Here is a 12,711-nt window from a genome sequence, read left to right as displayed (position 1 = left end):
AATCTCCAGCTCTAGAGTCTTGTTAAGTTGCCTGGGCTGGTTTTGAACTTGCCACCCTCCTGCTCAGTCTATCAAATTGCAGGTGTCCATCACTGTGCCAGAATTATTTCTTATGTTTGCATTTGATTTTGAGCATTTTTCCAAGTTAATTAAAAGTGCTGGAAGCTGGGCGTGGTGGCACACACCTGTAATCCCAGCACTCAGGAGGCTGAGGCAGGAGTATCACTGTGAGTTCCAGACCTGCCTGGGCTACACAGTGAGTTTCAGATCAGTCTCACTACATAAGTGAGGCTCTGTCTCAAAAAAAAAAACAATAAAAAAAAGTTCTGGAAAATAAAAAATATACTGAAAACAATTGAAATGGTATTAGATATACTAAAAGGGCATTCTTCAAATTTTAGGAAGTGCTGTAAAAAATGTGGTTTGTACTAGTGAGTACCTACAATTGATAAGGGGCTTGTGAATAAGTGACTTCTTTAGCTATACCAAAATAGACACAATTTATATGCTTCACATTTTTAGAATACAGCACTCCACATCTCTCTGAATTTTTATCCTGAAAGTTTGGTCACAAATTTTTACTCCAGACCTTAGTATGTTTATTTAATAATAATAGCCACAGCTTAGGGAAAAACAATGATTTCAGGTTTTGTGTGCCAGTGATACTAAAGACTGGTTAGTGTTGGTAATGCAGTACTTTTTCCTTTTGTCTCTAGTGACAAGAATCATATGCATTTTGGGGCCATCACTTGTGCCATGGGCATTCGCTTCAAATCTTACTGTTCCAATCTTGTTCGAACTTTGATGGTTGACCCTTCTCAGGAGGTTCAAGAAAATTACAACTTCTTGCTCCAGCTTCAAGAGGAGCTGCTAAAGGAATTAAGACATGGTGAGATGCTTTAGAAAAGAAAGTTCAGAAATCACATAACAAAAATGTCATTAGTGTTGATGTGAGTTTACAACCCTGAGACTTTCATGCTAAAAATGGAGTAAGGATTTGCTAACCTTGAATCATTAGAATTGGATCCACTTTTCATTCAGATTTGAGTGGCCATTGTGGTTTACACTGATGTTTACAAAAGTCTCTTAATTTGTTGTTAGGCCTTTGTGTCCATATACTTATAAAACATCTTGACTTTGTTATTCAGTTTAGAAGGTCCGAGAACTAGTAGCTCTACTAGTAGAACATGTAGCACTGGGTCAAAGATTTAGTTCAGTGGTGCCGCCGCCTGCCTCGCAAGCACAAGGTCCTGAGTTCGACCCCCAGTACCAAAAAAAAAGAACATGTAGCACTAATCCCACATTAAATGGATATCAGAAATACCAATAATCTTAGCCTGCGAATAGGATAAGTAGCAAACCTCTTAAGCAAGAAACTGCCTCAGAAAAAGCAAGGTACTTGACTCCACTTTTGCCTTGGACTCCAGATTCCCAACTGGCTAAGTGGAACTGTATGGTTTAAACCATTCATAAACCCACCCACACCTGTTGCCCAGAACTCTTAACACCATTCTTCCATGATATGTGTGGGGTTTTTTTGTTTTTATTTTTGGTAATGGGGCTTGAATTTGGGTCCTTATGCTCATCTAGTAGGCAGCAGGACCACTGAACCAAATCCCCAGCCCTCCATGTTTAAGTTGGTCTCAAGAAATCCTGTTGAAAGTCATAGGTAAAGGGAGTTCAGTGAGTATAAAGTGCCCTTTGAGGTCTCCATCTCTGATACACTGTCACTTGACATGATCATTCCTAGCTTAGATTCTGGAACATTAGGGCTAATGTTCTTCTAATAATTCACATACCTAGCACTGAATGAAACAGGCCCACATAGGTCTGTTTTTCAAACTTTAATATGATCCCATGTATCATCCCTTAAAGTATTTCACTGAGACCGACAGTTGTTCCACAATGCTCCTGCATCAGTGATTTTTTTCCAGCAGCATGATTAATAATGCTTGGGCAGACCGTATTTTAAAATGTAAATTTCCAGTCCTTATTATCCCTGATGCTACATTGTTTAGTTCACAGTTTGAGAAACACTGCTTTAGGGAATTTAATAGTAAAAAACATTTAGTAATTTTTTGTCTCGGATGTATCTTCAGAAGAGTACTTTAACATCTCCTTTCTGTATTATTAGGTGTGAAGATATGTGACGTGTATAATGCTGTCATGGATGTGGTCAAAAAGCAGAAGCCAGAGTTGCTGAACAAAATCACCAAAAATCTAGGGTATGTGATAGTGTGTATGGTCAGTGAGTCAGTTTTTGTGACTAGCAGTCATCAGTCTATATTTGGAATAATTGATTGAGCCCCCCCAACCCGTACCAGGGATTGAACTCACCTTGCCAGGCAGACACGGTACCACAGAAATACATCCCTGGCCCGATTTTGCCCATGCTTATGAACTAGCAAACTTATCTGTTTTCTAAGCATGTGGTTTTATCAGAGAACATGGGAAAGACTTAAATTCTCCCAGGTGTATGGAATAGAGATTTTTGTTAGTCATTATAGTGTTACAGCCAGTAGCTATTCTAGGATCAAATTAGCTCACATTTGCAAATGAAAATACTCTAGGATGTGTTAATGTTTTAATTCAAGCTTTTATTTAATCCAGTGTTTCTTAAATTTATTTGACCCTTGAACACTGAGAAATACCTAATTACATGTTACAGAACTGAGGACATTTTGGGAAACAAAGCTTCAGGAGTTTATTTAAATGAGAAAACTAGTCTGGAGTATGTAGCTTCTTTCTGGACATCTCTGATGTTTTATGAATCTATTGGTGTTTCATTAAAAATTGCCCTTCTTAATTCAGTTATTACTGGGGTTTTTTTTGGGGGGGGCGGGTTGAGACAGGGTCTCACTATGTAGTTGAAACTGTCCTGGAACTCACTGTGTAGCCCAGGCTGGTCTCAAACTCACTGTGATCCTGCCTCCACCTCCCGAGTGCTGGGATTACAGGCATGCACCACCACTCCCAGCATTACTGTTTTTGTAATGTTTCTTAATAGTCTCTTGCCAAACTATAGGAAAACTCCTAATTTGATTTCATGATTAAAACTTAAACATTGGTAAATAAGCTAAAGTAAAGTTTTTGTATGGTAAATAATACATGAGATATTTAATTAGGAAATTATTTTTCAGTGTGGAATTCTAGAACTTACTTAGAGGCCAAAGACTTATTTTTTGTATAAGGGATTGAACTCGGGACCTTGCACTGTGCTAAATCCCCAGCCTGAGACTATTTTTTGAGTCCTGTTCTTTGACTGATCAGCAGGAGCAAATCATTTCAGCATGTTTGCCTGCTTTATCTCAAAAATTGAAGTGAGGATTACGGATCTTAGCCCTTGGTAGAGTGCTTCCCTTGCCAGTTCAATGCTCTGAGTTCACTCCCTGGCACCAAAAGAATACTGAGTGAAATGGATATATTATACTTGACCCATGTTAGAGAAACTTTAGCCTATTGCTACATTTCTCTCCATTTCTTTGCAGATTTGGAATGGGAATTGAATTCCGTGAAGGTTCTCTAGTAATCAATAGTAAAAATCAATACAAACTGAAGAAAGGTAAGTTTTGCGTGCTTGTAGTAAGAAAATATTTTGTTTTGTTTGTTTGTTTGTTGTTTGTGTACCAGGGATTGAACTTAGGACCTTGCACTTGCAAGGCAGGCACTGGGCCACTGAGCTAAATCCGGCCCAAGAAAATACTGTTTGGTGTAATATTCTTTAGCTTTGTCTCTTTTTCAATATATATTTTAATACTTTCTATCCTTTCAGAACTAAAGACTGATCCCTGTTTTGCCATTTTAGGGATGGTTTTCAGCATCAATTTGGGATTCTCTGACTTGACTAACAAGGAGGGGAAAAAACCAGAAGAGAAAACTTATGCTCTATTTATTGGTGACACCGTGCTTGTGGATGAGGTATATGTTCCCTCTTTAACTCTCTTTGTACATAAACTGACATTTAGTGAACAATTTTGTTGTTATTTTTGTTTTTTGAGACAGGGTCTCACTATGTAGTTCATACTGGCCTTGAACTCACTGTGTAGTCCAGGCTGGCCTCAAATTCGAGGCAATCTTCCTGCCTCAGCCTTCTGAGTGCTGCAATCACAGGTGTGAGCTAGCATGTCTGGCTGGTGCACATTTTAGATCTTGTGGTTTTTTTTCTTACTTTGTTAAATGCTAGCTAAGGGGAAAGGTGCATGAGCTAGCCTGAACTAATACAGCTGGGAACAGAGCTGGTCCAGATACCAGGAATGATTAAAACTAAGCTACTTACAGGACCGTGGGTTTAGCTCACTGGTGCTGCCGCCGCCTGCCTTGCCAAGTGCAAGGTCCTGAGTTTGATCCCCAGTATTTAAAAAAAAAAAAAAAAAAAAAACAAGGTGCTCGCATGTTAATAATGATAATATCTGGAACTAACTCTGATAACAATTTTTTTTTTGGTACCCATGATCGAACTCAGGACCTTGCCATCTATGCAAGCAGGCAGTGGAACCACTGAGCTAAATCCCCTCCTATAACAAATTATTTAATATTTTTAGCCAGGACTGGTGGTGCACACCTGTCATCCCTGCACTTAGGAGGCTGAGGCAAGAGTATCCTTGTGAGTTCAAGGCCAACCTGAGCTACATAGCTGAACTACATAGCTTTCCTCAATAAAAGAAAAATTAAGTGCCAGGTTTCTCAAGCTATAGTTCATATGTCATATAATTTATTTACTTAAAATGTATAGGGTTTGGTTTGGTTTGGTTTGGTTTTGAGACAGTTTTGCACTTAGTTCAGGCTGGCTGTGATCTCACTACGCATCTCCTGCTGGCTTCAAATTTGCAGCAATCCTCCTGCCGCAGCATCCCAAGTGCTGGGATTATAGGCAGGCACCCCACACATGGTGTAAAATGTATAATTTTTTAAAACATGTAATGTCATTTTTATTATATTCACAACTGTTTAACTAATGCCACGATTTAAGTTTTGAACCTTGTATCAACTCAGGAAGAGACCCTGAAACCTACCGGTAGTCAGTCCTTATTTTCTTTCCCCTTCAGGTCCTTTAGGCTTAGGCAGCAACTTTATGTTTCTAACAATTTCCTTGTTTTGGACAGTTAGGTAAATGCAGTCAGATAGTGTGCAGTCTTTTGTGGTGCCTTCTTTCACCTAAAAGGAATTGATATTTAATAACAATGATGAATGTTTTTATTATAAGCTAAGCACTTTTACAAACTCATTCATCTCTACAGTTACTCTATGAAATAGATAGTCTTGCTCTCCCCAAATACAGATAAGTAACTGATGGCATATAGAAGTTTTTAACCTGCTAAATGTGAGAAAGTAACCAAGCCAGGTTTTAAATCAACCTTGTGTTCTCTACCATTGCCTTGATGTTGCTTCCCAAATTACAGTTCTTAATGAGGGACTAGAAAGATCATGGCTGTATTTGTTCAATGTCAAATACTGTACTTTAGAATCCAGAAGATGCCAAGCATTGCCCAGCTACATAGTAGTTTGAAAGTGAAAGTAAGTTCATGTAAGTTTGATGCCTGAATTCTCCATTTTATTCTAGGATGGCCCAGCTACAGTTCTTACTTCTGTAAAGAAGAAAGTAAAGAATGTGGGGATTTTCCTAAAGGTAGGGTGAAGATAAATGATTACTATAGGAATTTCAATACAAAAAATTTAGACAGATTGATTAAAAAGCTAAATTTGATTTTTTTGTTGTTGTTATGACTTTTTCCCACAGAATGAAGATGAGGAAGAAGAGGAAGAGGAGAAAGATGAAGCAGAAGATCTTCTAGGAAGAGGTTCTCGGGCAGCGTTACTTACAGAAAGAACACGAGTAAGTTTACTGTTGTTTAAAATATTTTGATCCATTGTATGGTCCATGTGTTTCGGTAACTTGGGTCCTCCCCTCTCACTAGAATGAAATGACTGCAGAAGAGAAGCGAAGAGCACATCAGAAAGAACTGGCAGCTCAACTTAATGAGGAAGCAAAGAGGCGACTGACTGAACAGAAGGGAGAGCAGCAGATTCAGAAGTAAGCTCGCATTGAGCATTCAGACTGGCACAGGGTCATTTGTGTGACTGCAGGTCTTCATCAAGTTTTAAATCCCATTTCAGGGCTCGAAAATCCAATGTGTCCTATAAAAACCCATCTCTGATGCCTAAGGAGCCACATATTCGGGAAATGAAGATCTATATTGATAAGAAGTACGAGACTGTAATAATGCCGGTGTTTGGCATTGCAACACCTTTTCACATTGCCACAATCAAGGTACTAATACTTGCTGTATCAGGTTTCTTACAAACTGTATTTTAAACTGTTAGTTGTGCTTACCATAAATCTGTATCGTCTCTCTCTGCTTCTTCACACTCTCCATTTCTCGGTTCACTGGCTTTCTCCTCTCTTCCCTCTTACTGTTACTTTCCTTCCAGTTTTCCCTTTGTGAGAAGCTAGTTTAGGAACAAAATTTATATATCTTTTCTTCAATTTTATTTAAGCTTTCTTGCTTATATATTTATTTATTTATGGTATCAGGGATTGAACTCAGAACCTTCGCTTGAGAGGCAGGCGCAGTGCCACTGAGCTAAATTCCTGGCCCTATCAGGATTTATTAACCTGTAGTATGCATGGTACTAGTTACTTTTAAGAATTCAGTGATACCTTTTTTTTCTTTTCTGTACTGGAAATTGAATGCAAGAGCTTGGGTGGCTGAGGCAGGAGGAGCACCACAAATTCATGACAAGCCTGAAATAATAAAGTGAGACACTATCTCAAAAAAAAAAAACCCAAATAAATAAATTTTGAAATAGGGTCTCACTACTGGGCTAAACTTGAACTTACTATCTTCCTGCCCCATCCTCCCAGAGTGCTGGGATTATAGGTGTCTGATAACCACACCCAGGTAATTTCGTGATTCTTGGGCCAAGGATGTAGCTCAGTGAAAGTGCACTTGACCAGCATGCACTAGGCCCTGGCTTCCATCCCAAGCTGAGGGAGTAGGGGGCATTATTGATTCTTCTTAGGAGACAGATATTCAGATAAACTAATTGGGTGAGCTGGCACATGCTTGTCATCCAGCACTCTGAGAGGCCATGACAGAAGCATCACAAGTTCGAGCCCAGCCTGGACAATTTAATGACACCCTGTCTCAAAATTTAAAAAACTCTTGGAGATGAAGCTCAGTACAAAGACCCTGCACTCAGTCCCAAGTACTAGTGAATAAATGAGTAGATGATAGGATGGGCTAAATCAGGATCTTGGCACACACACCTATAGTCCCAGCTACTCAACAGGTTGAGGCAGGAGGATTGAGAGTTCAAGGCCACCCTGGGCAATTTACAGACCATGTCTCACAATTTAAAAAATAAAAATAAGCAAACCTGTAAAAAATGGGGGCATAGCTCAGTGGCAGAGCTCTTTCCTCACGTGCGTGAGTGTTGACACCTGATTTCAATCTCTGATTACCCCCCCCACACACACACAAAGCTAAATATGTTTATTAGGTTTTAGATTAAGGTTTACAGCTTCAACACTTAAAAAGCATTCATCCCATAACTCTTCATTTAATTTTTGCATCCCTGTAATTATTATCCAGGAAGAAATTTCGATTGTTTTTGTTCTGATTTTTATGCTTTTTCTCTCTTTGAACAGAATATAAGTATGTCTGTGGAAGGAGATTATACTTACTTGCGAATTAACTTCTATTGCCCAGGCAGTGCTCTGGGCAGGAACGAAGGCAACATCTTTCCTAACCCTGAAGCCACTTTTGTCAAGGAAATGTGAGTCCCCAGGAAGACACCCATCCCCAAATCTCTGCTGGCTGGTGTGGTCACCTCAGGGACATTTCTCTCTCTGTGCTCTGCCCTCCCCTGTGTAGTAACACCAAAGCTTCCCTCAGGGGCCTATTTATTTCTACGATTTGTTTTGCTGACTTTGTATTATTTTGAGGATGGACCCTGATTATGAATCCTCATGAGAAGTTTTATACTTACAACACATATTTTGCAACAGAATCCTCTAATAAAATGTGTATCACATTGGATTCTGTTCCTTCATTATATTGGAATACATTACATGGAATGGGATGGAATTAAGGGCTGTTATGCAAGATTTGAAAAATAAGTGTGATTTCTTTCAATCCCAGTAAGTTAGCTATGATCTCCATTTAATAGAGAAGAGGAAATTTTTTTGAGCCTTCAAATAGTCTCACCATTTACTGCTACATTTTTCTCTTAAGAGACCTTAAGCAAGTTGTATAATACGGTGAATGGGATACAGGTTACCTGGCCTCACTAACATTTCCCCTTTCCTATAGTACATACCGTGCTTCAAATATGAAAGCACCTGGAGAACAGACGGTACCAGCCTTGAACCTTCAGAATGCTTTCCGAATTATAAAAGAAGTACAGAAACGTTACAAGACTCGGGAAGCAGAAGAGAAAGAAAAGGAGGTGAGCCTTGAACCCAGACAGATTTACATTTATTTGAAAAAGATGTGTTTTGGGGAACGAGTAAAGATACACGAGGATCCATTTATTTTCTTACCACTTAGGGCATTGTGAAACAAGACTCACTGGTAATCAACCTAAACCGGAGTAATCCCAAACTGAAAGATCTGTACATCCGCCCAAACATTGCCCAGAAGAGGATGCAAGGCTCTCTGGAGGCCCATGTCAATGGTGTGTACAAGTGCTCTCGTGCACCTTGGCACGTTTGCAGGAATAACAGGTCAGATAATGCAGTAGGACATGGAGCCGTGGGAAGGAATCTCCTCATGCTGCTGGTTAGCCAGAAGAAAGAAAGACTGTACAGTTGATGGTGTTTTCTCTGAGCCTTTTCAAATCGGTAAGAAGAGATGCACAGTGCCTCTCAGTCTAGCCTGATAATACTGCCTGATTCTTTTCCCCAGGTTTCCGCTTCACTTCTGTTCGAGGAGACAAAGTGGATATTTTGTACAATAATATTAAACATGCTTTGTTCCAGCCCTGTGATGGAGAAATGATTATTGTCTTGCACTTTCACCTTAAGGTACATCATTCTTCTTAACTAGCTATGATTATGAGTTCATGGGGCACATGCTTAATGCTCTTTTTTTGGCTTCTTAATGAAATGATGATGAAAAACATCAGTTGTCATACACAATCATCAAGAGGTTTGAGTGTGTGTATAAAGTCCACAATGCCAGACATCAAGAAGGTGCTAAGCATGTTTGTCACTTTCACATTAAATGTAATGATAACCCAAACAGATCTCCGGGCTCCTTTTCCGGAAATAGAAAAGTTTTATTTTAGTCAAAACTTGTTACCATTGTATTTTCCAAAGTCTGTGGAGGCCCAGTTTTGATCACTGCCATTTCCAACATCGGGATGTTTATGTTTTTGTGTTCTTTTTCTCATTTCTTGCCTCTTTGTGTTAGTTGGCTTAAATCTTCTGATGTCATTCTTGTTCTTCCTGCTTATGCCATCAGAATGCCATCATGTTTGGGAAGAAGCGACACACAGATGTGCAGTTCTACACAGAAGTGGGGGAGATCACCACGGACTTGGGGAAACACCAGCACATGCATGACCGAGATGACCTCTATGCAGAGCAGGTCTGTGACATTCATTGTTGTCTCTGTAGTCTAGTGAGGCAGGAGAAGTCTTGAGCTCAGGAATTATATTTTATAAAAACTCCTCATCTTTGTGTGCAGAACAACTCAAATACCTGCTGAAATGCTAAGAGTGCAATAGACTTAGTTTACAGGTTCACCTTGACAATTAAGGAATTGATGTCTTTCAATAATGTGTGCGTATTTGCTTAAACATTTGTTTCATAATTAAGAGAAGTAAAGACTACAAGAGCACTTTGGGCTTCTTCAGAGGAGGTACTATTAACAGTACCATAAAGGTTCTAATTAATATTTTTTCACCCTCAGATGGAACGAGAAATGAGGCACAAACTGAAAACTGCCTTTAAAAATTTCATTGAGAAAGTAGAGGCTCTAACAAAGGAGGAACTGGAATTTGAAGTGCCTTTTCGGGACTTGGGGTAACATTTCTTCCTTTTTGCCTAAACTTGCACTGTCCTCTGCATTTTAAGAAAATGAATTACTTTTTTTAAAAAAATAATAATAATTGAACATAACATATCCTTTTTTCCCTATAACTATTAACCTTTGAGGCTGCATTCCTTCTTGAAAACTTTGTAAGGGTTTGTGTGAGTGGCTGAGACTGAGAGGCTGCCTCTGGAGAGGATTGTCCAGCGAGTCTGTGGAGCTGTTTGGCCTGAGGAGAGGGAAGCAGTTTCATCTGTAACAAACCTCTCCTTTTCTTATTCTTTTAGATTTAATGGAGCTCCCTACAGGAGTACCTGCCTCCTTCAGCCCACTAGTAGTGCACTGGTCAATGCTACAGAATGGGTGAGTTTTTCTTGGCTCCCTTTATTAATTTTGTTTTTGTTTTCATTCATTTTTGTGGTTCTTGAGGATCAAACCCAGGGCCTCTGAATAAGCACATGTTCTGCTACTGAGGTCCACCCCACAGCCCTCTTGCCTCCTGTTGAGTAGGAAAACTGTTAGAAAATAGAAAACTGGATCGTTACTGTTTTGCTCCTAATTATTGTGATTGTCACTTTTGATACTTAAGTTAGACCTAAAGACTTATTAAACAGGGACAATGGAGCACACCTGTAATCCTAGCACTTAGGAGACTAATTTTTCCACATAGTTTCCTTTAATTTGTTCTCTTTGAAGGAAAATTTTGATCTTACAGATGGTTTTATTGGGGTTCTATTTCATACTGCTTTAGTTTTTCAAAAACATCAAGAAATAGTTGAGTCTTTTGTGTTGTTTCTTTTGTGTTTTTACTTATATACTGGAAGTATTTAAAAGGAAGTAGTTCTGTGATGAGGATAATGATCCAGTCTATTTTACAGCCACCTTTTGTGGTGACTTTGGACGAAGTGGAGCTGATCCATTTTGAGAGAGTCCAGTTTCACCTGAAGAACTTTGATATGGTAATTGTCTACAAGGACTACAGCAAGAAAGTGACAATGATCAATGCCATTCCTGTAGCCTCTCTTGACCCCATCAAGGAATGGTTGAAGTAAGTAAATGTCTCTGTAACCGCTAATTGACTCCAAAAATCCTTTATTAAACAATTGAAATGTGGTGTGTTATACATAAATCCATTGACAGTTCAGTACAATGGTTTATACTTGTAGAGCTGCTAATTAGGAAAGTGACAAAGGAGGAACACTTGCCTGCAGGACTTTGGGGTTAGCCCAAGCAACATATCAAGACCCTGTCTCTTTAAAACAAAAAACTCAGGTGGCAGGAGGATCATGAGTTTAAGGCCAGCCTGAGCTATACCATATGACCCAGTCTCAAGAAACAAAAATTTGAGCAATCTTTTAGATAAGGGACTTCCCTTTTTCCTGAATACCAAATAGTTTATAGGTACTTAACATGGAGGAAAATCATTAAGTTTTTTTGTTTATTTGATATATGTATAAGATCTATACACATCTATAATAATTTATTTGCATGTTTCTCAGTTTTATCTCCCTCAAAATACTTCCTCAGCGTTCAGCACACTTATTCTCGCCATGTGAAGCAAGGGGATCTTGCTATGTAGTTTGGGCTGGCTTTAAAATCACTGTGTAGACCAGGCTGGCATCAGCCATTGCGTACCCTACTGCCTCAGCCTCAGAGTACTCAGATACAGGCATGTGCTACTACACCTGCTTCTTGCCACTTCTGAAGCAGTTCTAGAAATTCTCTTTGGTGAGTGTCTTTAAGAGGTGTAAACAAAAACATGGTGAATTCTGTTGCTGGGGGCCATCTCAGAAGGACATACTGTGTGTCCTTATCCACTGGATGTGGTTCCTTGGGGTCGGTCTGTCCCTAGGTCACTATTACCATAAAAGATGAACACTTTGAATTGATTGAAGACATCAAGGCAGCCATGACAGCACAAATAAGTACACTGAGTAAAGAGAACATCTAGAACTGCTTCAGAAACTGGCAGGGAGCAGTAGAACAAGTGTGTTGGAAGTGAGAGAGATTAATACTGGTGTCTTGTCTCCCTCCTTTTTCTTGCTCTATTGCACTGTGTAGGATCTCTAATCCCATGCCAAATAGCAGCTGTCAGTGCAGATGTCGTTGTCTTTGATCTTGTAAGGAAAGAATATAGTCTTTGACTGATAGAATAACGGATGTAGGACTGTTTTTTTTCCTTTTTCTTTTTTCTTTCTTTTTTTTGTGATCCCCTTTATCAGCTAAAGTCCTACTTTGCGAAGAGATAAACATTGCTGGTTATGATGGTGCATGCTTATAATCCCAGCACTCAGAGGCTAAGGCAAGAGTATCATTACAAGTTCATGATCAGCTTGGGTTACATAGTTTAAGGCCAGCCTAAACTACATGCAAAAATCTCTCAAAGAAAAAAATCATGAATGTTTCCATAGTGTTGAGCTCATTTCAGAGTATCTGCCCTGCTCTGGTAATTAAACTTTAGGACATTGAAACTGGCTAGGAAATAATGATTGGATAGAAAATATTTTATGCATTTATCCCCAGCCTACCAATTTGAAATAAAATAAAAACATAAATGAATTTTGAATTTTTCAAATGCTTTTTCTGACTGTTCTAGGTGATGTATTTTTTATTTTTGGTATGGTGGATTATATTCATTGCTTTTTTTTTTTTTTTTTTTTTTTTTTTTTTTTTTTTT

The 12,711-nt window shown here is 39.0% G+C and overlaps 1 protein-coding gene and 1 non-coding gene across 2 annotated transcripts in view; both read left to right on the top strand.

Annotated features, from left to right (window-relative positions):
- Supt16h (SPT16 homolog, facilitates chromatin remodeling subunit) overlaps nucleotides 1-12,711 on the top strand; it is a 36,865-nt gene that overhangs the window by 18,254 nt on the left and 5,900 nt on the right. Inside the window, exons 7-22 of the mRNA XM_010637830.3 lie at nucleotides 717-889; nucleotides 2,135-2,225; nucleotides 3,489-3,562; nucleotides 3,806-3,918; nucleotides 5,561-5,626; nucleotides 5,738-5,833; nucleotides 5,916-6,031; nucleotides 6,115-6,268; nucleotides 7,649-7,776; nucleotides 8,313-8,448; nucleotides 8,550-8,676; nucleotides 8,907-9,025; nucleotides 9,465-9,590; nucleotides 9,915-10,027; nucleotides 10,322-10,397; nucleotides 10,913-11,082. Coding sequence (XP_010636132.1) covers nucleotides 717-889; nucleotides 2,135-2,225; nucleotides 3,489-3,562; nucleotides 3,806-3,918; nucleotides 5,561-5,626; nucleotides 5,738-5,833; nucleotides 5,916-6,031; nucleotides 6,115-6,268; nucleotides 7,649-7,776; nucleotides 8,313-8,448; nucleotides 8,550-8,676; nucleotides 8,907-9,025; nucleotides 9,465-9,590; nucleotides 9,915-10,027; nucleotides 10,322-10,397; nucleotides 10,913-11,082 — 1,878 coding nt within the window. The remainder of the gene's footprint in view (nucleotides 1-716; nucleotides 890-2,134; nucleotides 2,226-3,488; nucleotides 3,563-3,805; nucleotides 3,919-5,560; nucleotides 5,627-5,737; nucleotides 5,834-5,915; nucleotides 6,032-6,114; nucleotides 6,269-7,648; nucleotides 7,777-8,312; nucleotides 8,449-8,549; nucleotides 8,677-8,906; nucleotides 9,026-9,464; nucleotides 9,591-9,914; nucleotides 10,028-10,321; nucleotides 10,398-10,912; nucleotides 11,083-12,711) is intronic.
- LOC117286622 lies at nucleotides 12,438-12,566 on the top strand. Its single transcript, XR_004517782.1, has one exon. It is a non-coding gene; the product is annotated as a small nucleolar RNA SNORA36 family (small nucleolar RNA).

Source organism: Fukomys damarensis, unplaced genomic scaffold (genome assembly GCF_012274545.1).
Source record: "Fukomys damarensis isolate Sample0158 unplaced genomic scaffold, DMR_v1.0_HiC HiC_scaffold_17, whole genome shotgun sequence".
In the NCBI taxonomy this organism is placed as follows: Eukaryota; Metazoa; Chordata; class Mammalia; order Rodentia; family Bathyergidae; genus Fukomys; species Fukomys damarensis.
Note: the sequence above shows the minus strand (reverse complement) of the source record. Positions and strands in the feature narration are given on the sequence as shown.